The following is a 19,357-nucleotide window of genomic DNA, read 5'->3' as shown; positions in this document are numbered from 1 at the left end:
AACACCGAGCTCCAGTGATATTCTATGTGCAATTAACATTGTGGGTGTCCAAAACACAACACTAATCAAATGACACTTGTCTGGCTTGGTGGGTTTTCCTAACCGCATTACATTGAAATTCCTCCTCCACTGTTTGAACAAACGAGACAGTGTGTACAGCTGCTCCACAGGAAAAAGAAGAAAAAAAGGGGGAGAGATTTATACTTTTCCCAATGCAGATTATTTATGGGTGATGTTTACATGAATAAATATGATTTGGAGGAGGGGAAAGAGTATTAAAGCAAATATAAATGGAGTTTTATTGAGCCTAAATGTCAGAATATGAGCACAATCTGATTTTAATACATAAGGTAGGTGAATATGAATAACAATGAATGTCATTAAACCTGGGCTCCTCCTTTATTAGATATTTTCTCCAGTTTCCTCTGCACTTTCTTCTGCATTTACAGAGTGGTACATTAACTCTGTATAGTGTTTAGCTGCTTGCATGCGTTTCCATTTTATATCGTCTAAGCTATATTTCTTGCTTTACAAGATTTAGAAGGAAATATTGCATTTTTTAAAAACTGCATTACAGTTATCTGACAGCTATACTTAACAGATTAAGACATGCAAAAACACTGGATAATCTTAGGGGCATGTACATATGAATGCATTATTAAAACACCCAGCAGATATAAGAATTATTCAAAGTAGCGCCATCTCGACAGCATTAAAATGCTGCTCATGCATGAAAATATTAAAATTAATACCCCAATAACAGAATGTTTATACTAACATACTCTCGCAGCAGCACTATTTATGCTTTTATTTTTTCATATTTTAGGTCTATTTTACTGATTCTCTTCTTGCACTGGTGTAAAGAGTATTTTGACTTCCAGTACTACTTTTTATGTCTTACATATTTGTAAAAACTTCAGCACAGCAGCTACATTTGAAGTGCAAATCATGATAGTTTCTGATGTCATAAGCCCTTGTGTCTTTTCTTTCCCCCCTTGCATTTTCTGTCCTCAAACTTCCTGTCCTCTAGTTGGCTCATTAACTCAAATCAATCCTCTCAGAGTTCTCAACAGGTAGACTACCTCTGGTGCCATGTAGTCCTATTATATACGGTCATCCAAGCGATTCAGTTCGTTAATTAATTGCCGTGTGCAGATTTATTTAAGTAACACCGTTATCAGCCTGATTAAAGCTCCACAATCAGTTTATCTAATGAGCCATTTGCGAAAGGAAGAACAGCAGCCCTGCTACAGTGCCAAACGTTTTCCTTTTGGTGCGCCACTGGCAGGCCATTGGTCCATTGGGCAGCCTATTTGCATATACCGGGGCTTATAGTCCCCCAGCAAAAGTCAGAGTTGAACAGAGTTGTGACTCGACCTGACACAGCACAAGTGGAGGACTGCTTGCATCATTTATGACTTATTCGGGCAGCTTTTTCTGAAACCCCCCCCCTCAATATGGGATTTTGCAAGACTGCAGCAGCTGCACTGTACCTGGTGCATGTTTTATTTCCATGCACAGTCCTGTGCACTACTACAAGATATTTCACCTATGAGGAGGATGCACCCGGGACGGAGATAGGCAATTTGTCTCTGGATTTAAAGATTGATCCGGCTGATGACCCTGACACATCATTCCGCTTCATGCAAGAAAACAACTCTTCTCTGGTTCAGATGAGGGAGAATGACGGGCTTCTGAGCGTTGCAGAGGTAATTGATCGGGAGCAGCTCTGCCCCAGGTCTCCCCGCTGCTTCATCACCTTCGACATCGTGGCCTTCTCCCGGGAGAAGTTCCAGCTCATCCACGTGGAGATAGAGGTGAGAGACATCAACGACCACTCTCCTCGTTTTCCGCGTAACGAGACGAATCTGGAAATAGTGGAGAATGTTCCACTGGATTCCAGATTCCCCCTGCTGATTGCCCTCGACCGGGACGTGGGTGAGAACTACATTCAGAGCTACAATATCTCCCCCTCCAGCCATTTCTCCATTGAAGTGCACGATCGGGATGATGGAGTGAAGTTTGCAGAGCTGGTGCTGGTGAGGGAGCTCGACAGGGAGGTGGAGGACTCCTACACGATCGAAGTGACTGCATCTGACGGAGGAGTGCCTGCGAAGTCCGGGTCAATGACTGTAAATATCAAAGTGCTGGACTTCAATGACAACAGCCCCACGTTTGAACACAGCTCTCTGAAAGTGGAGCTGAACGAAGACTCACCGGTGGGTCACCGAGTTGTCAAAGTGCACGCGTTTGACCCCGACGATGGCATCAATGGGGAGGTGATGTACGCGTTTAGAGAGGGCTTATCACCTGAGGCTGCGCGTCTTTTCAACATCGACCCTTACTCGGGTGACGTGGCCCTGAAGGGGCTTGTTGATTTTGAGAAGAGGAGGTCATATGAGCTGAACATCAAAGCCACAGATTTGGGCGCCAACTCAGTTCCGTCCACCTGCAAACTGGTGATAGAAATCGTGGACGTGAACGACAATGCGCCTGAAATCAGCATCAAACCCATGAACTCCAGCAGCGATGGAGTCGCTTACATCACAGAGGCTGCAGCCGCGGAGAGTTTCGTGGCTCTGATCAGCACCTCGGACAGAGACTCGGGCTCCAACGGGTACGTGCGCATCAGCCTCCTCGGGCACGAGCATTTCACCCTGCAGCAGGCATATGGAGACACTTTCATGATTGTCACCACCACCACTTTGGACAGAGAGAAGATCCCAGAGTATAACCTCACTATAGTTGCAGAGGACCTGGGAAACCCGCCTTTTAAAACTGTCAGACAGTACACTATCCGTGTCACAGATGAGAATGACAACCCCCCTCTCTTCAGTAAGCCACTTTATGAAGTTTCAGTCCTGGAAAATAACATCCCAGGCTCATATGTCACCACTGTCGTCGCTCGGGATCCTGATGTGGGAAAGAATGCCAAAGTCTCTTATAAGCTCATAGACTCAGAGGTGCCAGGGGGATCCTCAGTGTCCACTTATGTCTCTGTGGATTCGCTCTCAGGGTCTTTGTACACTCTCAGGTCTTTCGATTATGAGACGCTTCAGCAGATTGAGCTTGTCATCCAAGCAGAAGACAGAGGCTCGCACTCTCTTTCAAGCACGTCAACAATCAGGATTAGAGTTGTGGATCAGAATGACAATTATCCATCCTTCACCTTCCCTGTCCTACTGAATGACTCGGCTGATATTCCACTGCCCTTTAATGCACCCTCTGGCTATCTCGCCCTTCGTGTATCAGCTGAAGATGAAGACGAGGGAGTGAATGGCGAGCTCTCCTACAAAATTGTACAAGGTGACCCCAAGCTTTTTACAATAAACAAGGACACCGGAGAGATTGCTCTAAAACAATGGCTGACAGCTGAAATTGGGGACGTGCTGGAAATGAAAATCTCAGTGAGCGACAATGGCAGGTCCCCGCTCTCGAGCAGTGCCACGATTAGGTTTGTCGTCTCAGACTCAGAACCCTCCAAAGACCAAGTCGTCATTGTGCTGCGGTCAAGTGATGAAGAAGGCTCCGGCTTTGATGGCTCACTAATTATCATTATTATGCTCAGTGGGGGTTGTGCCTTCTTGCTGATTGCAATAGTTGTTGTTGTTGTCACATGCAAACTGAGCCGTAAGAGGAGAAGCACCAAGAGAGAAGTGTGCCAGAGTCTGTTTGACGGCAGGCCCATGGCCATGCTGGGATCCACAGAGCCAAACATTTACACAGGTCAACGAGGCTTCTTCCATGAGAGGCCTTCACTGTCTCTGGATGATTCGTGCCTGTATGAGGAGAGGAGCGGGGACTCAGAGACAAAGGTGAGTCAACTACATTTAGTATTTTTCTGCTTTTTTTTTCTTCATCTTCTATTTTCATATGCATATGATGTTTCCCACTGCTGCCTTGATCTTTGTGCCAAAAATGGAAACTAAGCTCTCTGCTGTCACTTTGTTTGTTCTCTTAGATGTTCCTGCCCTCCAAGCATTTCCAACCAGCGTCTGTGTGGCAAGGTGACAAATACTGCTTGCAAGTGAGGTAAGACAACTAAATGAAAACTCTTTTCTCAGATACGAGGTGTGTTTTTTTCACCACTAAAATCGCACTGAGCAGAAAGGATACTTAACATGCATACAATCTGTTGCTTGTGGCATGCCTGCAGAATGAGGTTAGATGGGCAGCAGAGAGACGGGCCCTCTATGTGAAAAAAAAGACAGACATCAATAATCAAGCTAATGCGGTGCAGTGGAGGCTCATACTGTATCTGTTGATTGCATTTGCAGTGGCATCAGCAACACTGACCAGCTGAGCGTGAAGGACAGTGGTAAAGGGGACAGTGACTTCAACGACAGTGACTCTGATATCAGTGGCGACGGAGGCAAGAAGATCTTTAGAACCTTCCAACCGAGGCTTAAAAGTGAGTTTTCCACTCATAAGTTTGGATGTTTTGATGTCATACGTGACATAAATAATAGACGTTGGTAAGGCAGCAGCTTCTCATCATTAAATTTGTTTATTTCACTTTTATTCCAGATGCCGCTAACAGCTTTTCTGGGGATTGCCAAGGCACCTACTGTGCAATACCACCACAGAGCTTCAGAGCCACCAGAGACAACGCCTACACAATAGGCTTCTCCCCAGTGCCCGGCTACAACAATTCTCCGGGCTGTTCCATGTCTTGGAAGGACTCCAGTTATGGTATAAATCGGCCAAAATCACGCAACAGCATGTGCACCTACTCCAGAACTGGGACCCTTCCTTCCTACTTCCCACAGCAACAGCGTGATCCTGATGTCGAAGGTGTCGCAGTCCACAAGCAGAGTCCAAGTATTGTAACTGTGGCTACGGCATTAGAAGTTGCAACTATCTTTTAAAAAAAACATTCAAAAATGGATTGAAATGTAGTTAGAAGGTGTAAATATGTGTAAAAACTCTCACTATATGGTTAACTCACAGGTGTATATATTTGTTAACGTACAGAATTCTAATATTATTCTGCTTGCTCTTGTTAAAAATGTTTGAATTTCAGTATACTGCATTCTGTGTTTCATTTTCCAATGAAAGTGTGAATAAAGTAATGAGAAATGTCACTTATTCGACAGTTTTCCCAAATATGCCGTGACTAATTTAATGAAACTTGACAATGACTCATTTTAATTGAGCAATATTACACACTGAAGATAAAATAGCATTCCCTTGCCATCAGAAAACCCCAGTCTGAATTTGTAAACATGTAGAACTCTTCCTCCAGTTTGAATCTACATGATCAAGACTCCAGTCAGTGATGATCAGATGTAAAATCTGATGCCGCTCCATTACCTGGGAGACTGGCTTTGAAGACTCTTAGGTTGCTCGGTCGAGTTTCTTGCATGCAAATGAGAGAGTAGAGCTGGTACTCAAGTGGAAAATAAAGTATAAACCATTACTCCCACAAAATTGCGCTGGGTGCTGTCACACTCGCTTCTCCTCTTTTGAAATAATTTACATCACCGTACACAACACCGTATAACATGTACTACATCGCTTGACAAATTCCTTCTGTCATTCGTTGCTACGAGGGGCAAATGTTCTGCCCCTGTGTATAAATCCATCAGTTCGAGCCCAAAAAGTGGCACAAAATCTACACAAACACAGTTTCATCATCATTTCACTGGCATTGATAAGGCACTTGCATAGTTTTACTCTCGCATTTGCAGAACTGGTTGCCATTATAAAGCTGAATTCAGCCATGAGTATGTGGGGCAAGAGCAAACTGTCTCTGGTCCCAAATGATTTATTGATGAGGCATCGATGAGTTTTAAAACCATAAGCAGCTCGGGTGACAACCATCGGCCTGAATTCTAGTTAACAGTTGTTGAGCTCTCACGTGTAGTCATGGCACACACATGATTTAGCATCTGGACTATTTTCAGCCTTAAAGCTTTTACTTGCATCTCCTTCAATAGAGCCGTAACTGAAGAGTATATGAAAGTAAATCCAGGACACACAGTTGCAGGAGCCCAGAAAGTCTGAAACTAAATTATGCAAGAAAAAAATCAATTAAATACATCTCTCAATCAAGGGACCACGTCCATGGGGAAGAGCATGGGTTTTCATCAACAACTTCAAATATACAGCCCTGCATTAATATTGCTTTTCATCAGCATTTTCAAAAGTTGCTCCTGAGTTGTGCAGCTGAAAGGTTAACTGGAGATATGCGTGTGAAACTATATTCAATAGCTGTTGATTTTCATCTGCACATGTGCATCTTTGCTACCGTATTCTGTCCTCATTATTTTTAAGGTCAATTTAAATGAGAGTTTGATGAATGAAAGTAAATGAGACAAGAGTAGGGGGCTATTATGTACAGCTTACATAATAGCCATGCAGGGGACAATCCTTAAGACAAAATAAATCGCTTCCTAAACGGCCACAGAAGAAGAGCTATCAGTAGAATCTGACAACAGACCGGGCCATTATTTTTCTTCCTGCGTTCTATTCATTTGCAGGAAACAGGGGCTAAGAGCGGTCCTCATTTGCATGAGCATAAATACCTGCTTTTTTAGTTTTTGATAGCTGTGATGAAAGCTGGAATGGAGTGGATTAGATGCTTTTTTACATAACAGTGAAGCACTAAACAGAGTTCTCGCAGTGTACCACAATATGCCTCATGAACAGAGGACAATGTTCAAACCGGCTCCTTTTTTCAAGCTGTCCTGACCACCTTTTTTATATAATACATTTATTCTGCAAAGTCACCGCAGTTTGGAAATTGCTAAATTATTAACTTGAGGATTCAAGGCTGTGCAGTACAAAAGACAAGCAATAAGAAAGAAGGTCATATTTGTGCCCCCAGTGATGTGCACTAGTCTGACAGATAGCCAATTTTACACAGAGGGAAAATGCATTTATCAATCAATACAATATGGTTTCTCTCCATCATTGCTTTATGTGCTCCTTGTAGGTCAAATAAGTTGTGCACTGACCTGACAATTTATGCCACGAGGTATATTCATACACACAGTTTGGTACAAAATAGGTGTCTGTTGGAAAAGCAATGGCTGAAATATACCACATTCATTTATTTCCAAATGGTCTTCACACGAATGTCATGCAACAACTCTCCCAGCGCATTTGAAATCTCCCCAGGTAATAGAAAGCAAGTGTTTTAGAGCTGCTTTTCAGCTCATCAGCAGTCCGCTGACAAATGAGTCAGATTTCCACACGTCACTTCTAGCCTCCGCACCTGTGGTGTTGGGTTTATTTTTGACAAATCGCTTACTGTATGACTGTGATTATGTTGTTATGGCCTCTTAGCGTCTCGACGTTGAGACACAATTCCCCAGTGTACCACATGTAAAGATGGAGCCCTTCTGAATCGATGTCATTTGGCGCTTGAGGCCCGTCCCACAACGCAATGTTTTGTACTCCTCAGATCTCATCTTCATCTTTGTCTGAACTGCCAAGTGTGGATATTGACTTTTGGATGCTTTGAATTGAGGGCTGGCGTAAAATAAGTAAATAAATAAATAAAGGCGACACCATTTGTTTTCCACTTGACAGCTTGTCTAGAAGCAGAAGTTTTGTTTACGTTCATTTACCATTAAGATGTCATCTGCATCATTTATAAGTTATATCAAAGGCGGTTAAAACATGAGACGTGGCGTGCGTGAGCGGCGGGGGCAAATGCAAAATACAACAATTTCTACCAAACTATGGGATGTTATCACTGAGGACTGTAATTAAATTCTATGAACACGGTGGTGTAGATAAAACACATCCACTGTGAGGACCTGCTGTCATTTCATCATATGCATCAAACTATGACAATGAAACTCATAAACATTGGATTGCATTTTGGGTTCAGTTTTATCACTGGCAAACAGACTTTAGATTAATGAATCATTATCCGGGGCGGTACAGGCATTATAGGAATAGTGTGATGTCTTTGGAAAAACACTTATTTGCTTTCTTGCTGAGAGTTATACGAGAAGATCAATACAGTACAAAGCAGGATCCAGCAGCTGTTCAACATAGCGGAGCATCTAGAGTTGAAACTGGAGGGAAACAGCTAGCCTGGCTTTTTGGGATTGACTCTGAGACTCCGTGAAGTAGGTGTACTACAAGAAATTGTCCTTTACATATTATAAATAACTGACTTCTTGTTTAGAAGCAAAGGTGAATGTGAGAACCTGGCTTGCTGTTTCGTCTCTCTTTCCAGTCTTTATGCTAAGCTAAGCTACCTGGATGCTGGCTGTAGCTTGATACTGAATGGACAGACATAGCAGTAGTATCAATCTTATCATTTCAATTTCAACAAGAAAGTGAAAGTAAATATAAATGGTAGTGGTTTAAATCTATATAACCTTGGCTTGGTTTGACAAAGCGCTTTACAATATGTTTCTCATTCACTCATTCACACACAGAGCTGCCACACAAGCATCTCACTCGCTGTCAGTCGCAACTTGGAATTCAGTGTCTTGCCCAGGGTCACTTCCGTATGCAGCCATCAGCCTCAAATTCACACATCAAGGACACACTCCCTTTGTTTATAGAGCCTTGATTCATTCAGGAAATATTTGAATCCTCATATTCTAATCAGAGCCGAGAACATTATTTTCTCTCTGTGCAAAACGGTGCCATATGCTAGTGCCTGCGATAACACAAAGCTGTTCAAGTGCTGGTCTGGGTCCTGAGTCTGGATCACAACCACCAAATGCCCACTGCCCACTGTGTCAGGCCTGCCAGAGGCTCAGACTGTCATCACAGGGTGCTGCCTTCAGTTGCTCTGCTGCTGTTTCCTCCACAAGCTCCTTTACACCTCAGTTTTAATTAGTTCAAGGTATTCTTCTTAATGCCAGACTGTTTTGTTTCACATTTGTACAGCTGTCCCCTTGTCCCATATGACTTCTCCTATATTATACTGCTTTAGATCATTCTGAAATCCCAGGTTAGGCTAAGTGCCCTTATATAAAACATGTTTTTTGTAAATCGCAAGATGTTTTATTCCTATTCAAACAAAACATTCAAAAACATGCATCAACAATACGGATAGCTTGCTGACTTTGTCTCATAATAAGCGCCTTGTTTATCTGCGAGGTTTACATGAGCTGTGGAGAAAGGTCGTCTAGCATGACAGCGTGTGCTAGCAGAATGCAGCCGGTACGTGTTGTGTTTAAGGTTAGTGTCGCTGGCGATGCTGTTATAAAATATATTAACACATTGCAGTTCTTCTTGTTCGAGCAGTGAAATGTGTTAAAAGCACATTATAGTGTGATGTTAACTATATTTATCTGTGGTGTGAAAAATGCAATGATGGATGGGATTTTTGCAAGTTGCATGTCACAGTTTTGTCTGTCCATAATTTCAGCAAGGACAAGGCGTTTAAAGTCATGTTAAGACACCTAATGTTAATATGCAACAATTATGTATTTAATGCACGTAGCTGGTCTTTGAGCATATATGGATGCAAATGTGATTCTGATATAGATTTAAAAAATGAACATTGTGGTGCATTGTGGCATTCTCTGTAGATATCGGCGCTGGTTTGAATGTAGTAATCTGATTTCAATGATTCGCTATAGTTTCTGTTGGATTTTTTTCATATCTCTGCTGTCAGATGACAAAGAGATTAGAGGTAGTAAAAAGAACCCATTTTAAAAGGAAATGTTGCCTGATAAAATGATGCAGAGGGCATCTATCCATTTCAGCTGCCTCATCAATCATTACTCTTCTATACATTGCTTTTGTCGGCATCTCCTCCACTTATAAGCATTCAAAACAGGAACTGGATGAGAGTGATTTGGCCGGTAGTCATTAGTTTTTTAACTTCATTTAAATTGAAGAGCAGATGGTTGTGTCAGGCAAGTCATATAAATATTCTCATTTAAAGTCAAGCATTACTTATACGGTTTGTTTTATGAACACTGTCGGGCAGAAAAAGATTCCACATCAGTGGAGTAAACTTGGATAGACCCTCACTAGATGTAGCAGCAGATACAGTAGCCTATGGCAGCTCCAAATAGCAGCACCATTGTCTGTCTGTTCTATTTTAGTTCTTATACCACTAGGGGGAAACATCATGCTATGGAACTTCCAAAAAAATTACAGGCTGCCCAAACATCATTTACACTTATGGGCCACAGTTTTATACACAGCAATCTGGCTGAGATGTAATCTGAAAAATAGAATGTAATAAAGTAAATAGCATGCTTAATGTATTGCTGCTCTGACTGGTTGGTTGAAATTAGAAAGATCTTTCTCTGCAAAAGCAATGCAGTGTAATTCATGGGCTCCTGCTATGCTTTTACAAAAGATCAGCTTTTAATGGAATTCTACTGAGCGTCATAGGAAGCAGTAACATCACGCATTGCTGCAATAATGTGCCAGTACTTGGACGTTCTCGCCGCTGTTTCTGAGAGCTACCTTCATTGTATGGCTCGGGCTTTTAGTGGCGAGTTCAGCAAACAGCACTATTGTTCTGTTTACATAATTTTGTCGAGGGCTATCAGTTTATTATTTATGATTTAAATAGCTCGGTCCGGCGTGGAACCATGTGGAGGGCGAAGGATGTGTTGCATTCAAGTCTGATGAACAAACAAAAGACGAGTAGGTTTGGAGGGGCTTCGGCAATCAGATCACTGAGTGCTCATTTTCAGCTGAAGCACATCTACGAGTAATTCAGTGTCATGAATTTCATATTCTGCTCTTTTATCTTTATCTCAAACAGAGCCAAGAACCAAACCCACACAAAGCTAATATTCTTCCTTTTCTTTTTTTGTGTTGCTTTAACTGTAAATCATATTCACAACTCAATAGAGACAGAGGGGGTAACTAATTAGCATTCCTTGTGAGAATATTTATAATAATATAAAACGTAAGCTCAAATCCCAGTTGGACTTGTATCCAGGGTGAAGTGTTATTAGCCGTCTTTATACAAACAAATAGTGCACGATCATACGGAATATATACAATGCTGCATCAGTGGCAAAACAAGAAGTAGCACAATTGATCTCCCTGTAAGCCTCTTTGTTGCAGGGCAGCTAATCCAAAAACAGAGTGTTTCATCTCATCAGCCTCACAACCAGAGGCATATTAAATTAGTTCATCACTGATTAAACGTACACATGAAATGGCTGCTGCTTTTAACACCTCAGGACCAAAGTAGCTGACCTCTGTCTTAAACAGTAATGGCACTGCTTGCAGTTCTCTTTCTGCAGACTGTGTCAGCTCACACATGCAGCTTTGGTCGCGAGCTGATGATGATAAATCTGTGCCAGTTGTTCACCAGTTGATTGTGGTTTACTGCTGAGCGGGGAGAGTGTCTCATTGTGTCAGTGTGGGCCGTCACGGAGACAGCTGCCAAAGGAAACGCAGCTTTTAGGCTGTTCTCTGCTGTATGGAAGAGAAAATTAGGGAGAGAGAGAGAGAGAAGGGGAGAGAGAGGGCAGAATAATATGTTGCATCAATCAGTCTAAATGACTTGCTTATGTAATTAGCTAACAATGTTTTGTTTCTTCGGTTCCCTGAAGTTATTAGTGGTTCACAGTTAACCTTGAAGTAATTGGAAAGGCTCCGTTGATGTTCCCCTATCTGTACGGGACTGACAGTTTATTTTTCTTCTGTGGATGGCTTCCCTCCTCTTTCATGTTGCTACAGTATTTATGAATTAGTTTCCTGTCACTTTACAGTACACACTAATACTAATTGGTGGTGAGATATATGGGTTATTCACATCCCACTAGGTGGCATGCAGCCTTCCTTCCTCTCCAACATTAACATGACTGAGAATTGTCGAAACTAATAACATGGTGTTGCTCTGGTAATACTGCTGCACAAATTACACCTTCCTTGAAAAAGGCATAATCTCAAACATAAATTTAAACACTAAGACTCTGCAGCCACTGCTTCCTCAACCAGTCTCTGACATTTTAATTTGATGCTTCATCTGCAATTAGACATGCACTACACAGACACTGGCTTATTTTTATTTAGGCAGAATCAAACATTCACTTTGGACTCCTCTTAATTTAAAAAAGGAGAGACTGAGCCAGACCCAGTGCAGGGGTTTTACCCTCAGTTCTTATTAAGTATTAATAAGTTGGACAGTGTTTCACTGAAAAATGAATTTAGCTGTCACGTTTTTGACGACTACCGTATCAGTGGCATACTAGGACACAATCACCAAACTGCTGGTGCGGGTGTCAATAAAAAGGCTGAGAGTGTTGTCAGGGAGAGGATGATGAGCCCTGCGTGTGAGAAAAACTCTGCTCCTCATTGTTTAAATTTGTGAAAAGAAAAACATCCAAAGACCACGAAAAAAAAAAAGAAAAAGACAGTCTGTCAGGGAACATCTTGGAATGTTTATGTAGTCATGCTTTGCTCAGTTTTGTTCCATTTCAATTTCACATGAAAAAAATGTTATGTCCTTTTTAATTTTCTGATAGTCCTTTGCCTCCGTTGGCCTTTTTGCTGGATAGATATCTGCCCACAAAGTTAATTTAAATGACTTTTTGAGAATGGCGATTGATCCATTGCATACTAAATAACTTTCCGAGCCTGAGATAAAGTGCCTCTGCTCAAAGAATAAGAAAATGTCATGAGCTCTCCCAAATCTCACTGCTATTGTGACTATCTATTATCACTTATTTCCATCTAATTATGTAAGCACTGTTCATTCTGTGGCTCTCACCTTCCAGTAATCTTGCACAGGGGAAATTTAGTCATTGTCAACATCAGAAATCGGTTATGATATATGAATTTCACTGATTCTTTAATACCCTTTACAGTCATTTTTCAAGGGCTTTAGGCTCATATTTTAAATACATAAAAACAAAAAAGTGTTGTGTTTATTGTTTTCTTTGGGATTCTCAAAGATCATAGAGGCTGAGGCAGGTTTTCTTTTGTTTACCCGGCAAGATCACAGCCTGGGTCATATTAGAGATGTTTACTCCTCCTGTCAAAGGATAAGTTGTAAATTTTAGCTCACAGGAAATGAAAGATGTAGTGGCATGCTGAGTACAGACACCAAAGTAATGTCACCTTGAGTGAGCATTTCTCTTGTCTGGACTGGCAGGTGATATCAGAGGATAAACTCCATTTTGACCTTGTGTTCACTCATCACAACAAAAACACAAGAGAAGAACAGCACGTTAAAAAAAGGGGAAAAAAAGAAACACCCGTCACATCTCAAATATTATTGCTTCAGTCAGCTGATATGAGCCGGTACGGCTGCAGATAACTGAGCTTCATTCTGTCGGGAGCAATGGATGGCTAGGCCTGATGTTAACACAGTTTATTAAAAATGCAAAAAAGGAAAAAAACAGCTAAACATTTCTTCATTAACATTCACTGCCATGGAGGTGTGATTGATTCCATCATCAACCAAGTTATTTTCGTGACCAGCATAGGAACATCAAACACCATGACCTCCATTATTTCCCCTTTGAAATTGCATTCACTTTATTCGCCTCTCCGGCTCTCCAATACCTTGAATCATTTCTCCTGGGAGGTGGTTTTTTCTAACCTGCTGCTTCTCTGCCAGTCCTAAGAGCAGTGTAACCAGCAATTCTCTCACACTGTATGTGGGACACTAGAGCTAATAGTGAGACGAGGCATCTGGCCCAACCTTCGTGAGACTGTGCACTAGATTCTGCTCAGTGAAATTTAGAGAAGAGCCCCCAAAAATAAAGCGGCACACATGTTAAATTTATCCTGATAATATATGGATCTTTAGCGGCAGGATTCAAACTCGCTCTTTGATACACAGTGCCGTGTTTGAGGAAACAGATACAAATAGATTTAAACATTCATAAGTCTTTGTGAGTTTATTCTGAGCCTGTGCACTCCTACAGTGCTCCCGCTAGATAAATAGGACTAAATAAATGGAATAAATAGGAAATGGCGTTCACTTCTTTCCAAGAGTTCGATAAGAAGATCAATACACTCATGTCTGTACTTCAAGTGTGGATTCGAAGCCAGGAGGAAACAATGAGTCCACATTTGTCCAAAGTTAAACTATATGCCCACCAAAAAGTCTACAACCCACAAATGAACACAATGTATATTTTGTTTGTTGCAATGCAAAAATGACAATCAGTTCTTTTTACATGGAATTACATGCTGCAACGTTTGCTTGGCTACCTGGAGTCTTATCATCACTGTGTGATTACCTCCTTGCAACCAGTGAAGGCACTGCATACAAATGTTGGGCAAATGGACAAAGAAATGTTTGCTCGATATAACTCCCTCTACAACCACATTGATTTGAGTTTTTTTTTTCTTTGTGCACAGATAAAACAAATGAGATACAATGTGTTACTTCGTGATAGACATATATTTTAACTGTGGACAGATCTCGGCTAACTGTTTTGTATAGACGTGATAAAAGTGGTACCATTCTTTTGTTTATCCTCCTACTAAGAAATAAAACAAATGCGAAAGCAATTCTTCAAAATGCCTTGTTGTCTTCTTTTAAGTGCTTTTCAATTGCTTCTGTCTTGATCAGAAAAATGCTCCAGAGATTTCTTAGTGCTCATCATGTGACCAAAGTATGTAATTCTTGGTATCAGATGTGGATGCCCTCCTTGATCTTAGTCCAGCCGTCTGCTGATTCCCGAGTGATGACCTTTATCCCAATGGTCAATCAATGGTATGACTGATTCTGATCTGGTGTACACAGACAGCTGGTGTTGTCTGTTTCCAGTGTTCAGTCAGTCTCTTGTCCTGGGCTCCTGCCATTTCATCAGCAGAGTGTTCCCAACAGCTGTCTTGTGGAATGTCATGCACCACTTCAGTTTTTAATTCCAGGGGCGTCCTCTCGTTAGGGTGCACCCTAAAGTATTAGTGCAGGCTACTTATAGCTTGAAGACAACAAGTTCTGACGTTACAATAGCTTGTCAGAGAGAAGAAATAATGCCTTCGATTGAGCTACCAAGCCTTGTTGAAAGGCTGCATCAAAATTTCACACTTGAAAATAAATCCATATGATATTCCTATGATCATCAAAGACTCTTTCTTTTAATAGCAAGCGCTTGTTGTAAGATTGTTCTGAAATTTGAGCAGTAAATTGTTACTGGAGTCTCTGAAGTTACATGGTAGATTTAAGAGCACTGAGGTCTAACAAGTTAGGACATAAGGTCATTACTGAGATGAATAATCAATGCATCTTCTGGAGGGAGATAATTCTTCCTTATGCCTGCAATACTGTAGTCGCTGCAGCACAGGCTATTTACAATTACAGGACTAATTTGTAATACAAATTTCAGATTCCTTAATAAAACCTGGATGATTAAATGCTAATTAGTATGGATTTTCTGAGATATTTATAATGCATGTGTGTTTAGTCACTATATACACATATTACTAGCTTTCATTTACACCTTATCAACAGCCAGGCATGCATAAAAGACTGCAATTCATTGCATTTTATCATAGTATTACATAGTTTGATACGATCTACTTAATAATGAAGCAAAGAATCTGCTTGGTGCAAGAGAACAAAACCAACAACCTTGACTGAGTAAAACATTAATTATTTAAAATGTTTGGGTGACTGACGCTTTGGCTGATTCAAAAGCAAGAGGGACCGTATCAGAGATGACTTTATGTAGCGCTGACCCTCAAACAAAACAGTTCAGACTCTGAATTTCTTTTACTGCTGCTGCAAAAACTCAGGAATTGTCTGTCAACGCATCACAGGTTATGGTGTTTGTTTTTCTTGTTTCTCATAATTATATTCATGATTCCAGTCTCAAACGTTTGATGTGAATTGAATGTGAATTTCTGTTCCAGGAAGTACCCGTTAGTCTTACAGTCCTAATGTGTTTTGTGTTTGGATCAGAGCAGTGCATTACACGCTTGTTTTCCAGACTGATTGATGAGCAGGTAATTTGTGAGGTTTTAGGTGCATATTTGCATAAACCCTTTAAAAGGCACATTCTGCACAGACAGTCACATTCTTAGCTCCTTACCCCAAAAATGCAGATTAGGTTCAGAATTTATTAAACCCACATTACCAACCACCAACCAAAACTGCAATAGATGCCATGAAGAATCCAAATGCTTTCAAGTTGGAGTAAAGTTTTGAGAATCTGGCACAGAGTTGTCTTCACCCTCAGCTCCCCGGAGAGTTTGTCTCAAAATCTAAAGCAAAAACATCAGCTCTTTAACCCATACACTCTGGAGAGCAAGGCTTGACTCCTGAGTTCTGATTCAGAATTGAAATGTTCGAGAATTGGCACATTGACCCTTGAGGATTTGCATTTACATGCAAATCCACAGCTGGTCTGTAACAAAAATAATTTATTCGACATGTATCATGATAACAAGGCTTGTGAGGCATGTGAGGCTCCCTTTGTTACATCTGCAGTGAGGCAAGCAGCTCGGCTATAAAGGTGGACGTGAAAGGCCTGCGAGACAACTGTCAGTATATAGAAACGGACGAGTAATGGCCACCTGTGTGGATGTGGTGCGTGTGTAAAGAAAACCAGTGGAAAAATGTAGAAACAAAATAAAAAAAAAAAAAAAAACTTTTAGCTTCATTTACTGCCACAAAAGATCCAACAAGATCTTTCTTCTTGACATTTGACTTGCTATGTTTGCATTTATTCCATAGGTGACAGTGGAGACAGGCACAAAATTAAAGGGGAAAGCAAGAAAGTAAGGGGAATGACATGCAACAAAGGTTTGGCAGTTCTGTGTGCTTTGAATTTTAATACGTGCCAGTAGACGTACCTTGAAAACTACATTAGGACAAGCAGGAAATCAATTCACTTGTGTAAAAAAAATGAACTTAAAGGATAAGGCTGAAGGTATTCTATGCTTTGACAGCTCATTTATATACTAAGCCAATGTGCAATATCACATATGGATACTACATCAAAAAATAAATAAAACCAACCTCATAGTTTATTCAGTCAAGCTGGTTATTATGACCCATAGTTACATTTTATAGCTAAGCGACCTCAGGCACATGTGAGACAGCATCAATTGTTTTGGCAAGGGCATGTTTATGTACAAGTCACAAAGCCCTCTAGTGGTCGTAATAATAATGGAGGAAAGGAGGAAATCAGGTGAGAATATAGAGCCGCGAAAGTCCAATAAACATTTGCTTCCAAGGTTCAGGTGGTAAAGACACTAAAGTTTGGGCCATTTTAAGCATCATACACATAAACAGGAATTTTACTGCCCCAGAAGCTGCTACTGAGCCTAACGTCAAGCCAAAGTGTCCATATGGAGAAGAGATGAGGGTGGATGGACGGGCTGACACAACACCATTACATTAACACACACTGCCGTCGATGTTGTTTATTTAACCATGATTGTTCTGTAATCTTCACCAAAAGTCCTCTATCCTTCACTATGTACTAATTCTAACCCAAAACATGTTCTTCTCAATTGTGGTTTCAGCTAAGAACCTCAAAAAACAGCCAAACCTCCACCGCAGCATTGTCACGCTATAAAGGAGTTACCAATTTTTCATCTGTGTGTTTTTTTTTTTTTTTTACATTTCATCTGTGGCATATCTGCTGCCGCTGGCACGCTGTCGTATCAGAGGGTAGGGACGAATGACCTATATGCCTGCTCAGGTTGGAGGACTTGTTGGTAAATAGGGCATTTCTTGGGGACTATTTTCAGCGGCAGATTAATGCTCATTTGGTATGCCAGTGAATTATGACAGCAGGATGGTGTACGTGGGATTGACTAAAAATAAACAACAGCTCCCGTGTTCATCCTAATGAAGGAACATGCCACCCCAGTGCCACAGTGTCAACCCCATCTCCTATGAAATTGCATTTATATACACAACTAATTTGCAACAGCAAACATGTTTTGAAGGAAACGTGAAGCTGCCGGATTACAGTTTCTATTAACATAAAAAGGAAATGCTGTTAACTGGGGTATTTGGCAACTTACAAAAAAATGTGAATACTGCATATATCGGTAAAATGTTTATTAAAAGCACATTTAATCTTTTTTTCTGCCAACATATCCAATTTTCAACGCACTCTCCACCTATACTAACTACAGCATTGTTAGATTTTGCATAGTTTAGACCCTGAAAGCACTTGGCTGAGGTTGGGGAAAGATCCAAGTCTTGGTTTCATACAAAAAGAGTTCGCTGTAACTTGATCTGCAACGTGGTTATCAGTGTTAAATGAGAACACAGTCTCTTCCTAACCTTAAACAAAGTGCGTTTGTTGCCTCAGTCTAACCACAGATGGGGCTCAGGATGCAAACCTCTCCGGAGTCAAAGTCCTGTGCTTTGTACGCCTGCCATCCACCCCGAGCATCTCTCTGCTAGTCCAGTGCAGTACACAAACGGAGCAATTCATTCACTGAGAAAAACCATAGCCTGTTATATTCCAGACAATACTTGTTTGTTTAGGATCAGTCCATTGTTGGTTTTGGTCTTTTTGCAGGATTTGTTGGCAATAGGAAAAAAAAATATAGAATATTTCCACACTTATCCCTTATTTAAGAATAACACAGTTTGCACCACAAACACTGACTAAACAAAAATAAACACCCTCATGCAGATAACGCTGGTCTTATCTGCTGTCGTTTCAAAATGTCTGCGGCCACCCTGACAGAATGACAATGAAGTGAATTTTGTTTTAGGTGGTCAAAGCATTGGGAAATTACATGCAACAATAAAAGTGCTTCCCAAAACAATATCCTGGCTGCAGACCTCTGCCATGGTTATCACACCTCTGCTTGTTATTTCCTTTACGAGAGAAACATCCCCCTAAAAGTGTGCACAGCACGTCCTGTGGATTGTACAAAACAGTTTTCTTTAATTCCCTAAGTAGAGACGTTGAAATTGAATTTCAGTGTTTCAGTAAAATTTTTATTGTATTATGCTGGGTGCTGAAGTGCAGAAGTTTCAGAGGCAGACTTCTCAAAACCTTGACACATAAAACTAAAATTTTCTGCATGGCTAGTTACAAGTATAGGGGAAAGGGTTTTTTTCTTGAATTGAATGAACTTTCCCTTCAAGATGGGTACTCTGCTGAGGAATCGTGACACATGGATTATGCAGGGATATGGATCATTATTACGAGGTAAAAGACGGATAATACTGGGCTATAGAAATAGCGATTTGTCATAGGAGCGTAGTAGTGGAGTGGGGTTAATACTTATCTGATTGATTTATTACTCTCTTGCGCTATTTCTACAATCCAGCGTTTTGTTGTTGTTGTTCTGTATAGATTAGAACTCTTCTCACTTTTTCTCTGTAATAAGGATGCTGTTGTTTCCTCCAAAACGGTTTACAACATCTGCTGTATACTTTTTTCTGTGTGTAATTAACATGTTTACAAAATGTCTCGTGGAGAAATGTGTTCCGAGCAGAACTTGTTCTCGCATTCATTTACTCTGCGGC

General features: G+C 40.9%; 1 protein-coding gene across 1 annotated transcript; it reads left to right on the top strand.

The window, feature by feature from the left end:
• Nucleotides 1–961: 961 nt before the first annotated feature.
• On the top strand, nt 962–5,091 carry pcdh8 (protocadherin 8). The gene is made up of 4 exons (XM_022190768.2): nt 962–3,815; nt 3,962–4,032; nt 4,278–4,411; nt 4,528–5,091. The coding sequence occupies exons 1-4, from the start codon at nt 1,458–1,460 to the stop codon at nt 4,866–4,868; spliced, it is 2,904 nt and encodes a 967-aa protein (XP_022046460.2). The 5' UTR covers nt 962–1,457; the 3' UTR covers nt 4,869–5,091.
• The last annotated feature ends 14,266 nt before the right edge of the window (nt 5,092–19,357 follow it).

This window comes from Acanthochromis polyacanthus, chromosome 14 (genome assembly GCF_021347895.1).
Source record: "Acanthochromis polyacanthus isolate Apoly-LR-REF ecotype Palm Island chromosome 14, KAUST_Apoly_ChrSc, whole genome shotgun sequence".
Lineage (NCBI taxonomy): Eukaryota > Metazoa > Chordata > Actinopteri > Pomacentridae > Acanthochromis > Acanthochromis polyacanthus.
The sequence above is the reverse complement of the archived record's forward strand: the minus strand, read 5'-3'. Positions and strand labels throughout refer to the sequence as shown.

Coding starts and splice junctions, on each gene's coding strand:
- pcdh8 (XM_022190768.2), top strand. CDS start 1,458: ATGGGATTTTGCAAGACTGCAGCAGCTGCACTGTACCTGGTGCATGTT. Junction 4,033..4,277: donor AAATACTGCTTGCAAGTGAG/GTAAGACAACTA, acceptor TTGCATTTGCAG/TGGCATCAGCAACACTGACC. Junction 4,412..4,527: donor CTTCCAACCGAGGCTTAAAA/GTGAGTTTTCCA, acceptor CTTTTATTCCAG/ATGCCGCTAACAGCTTTTCT.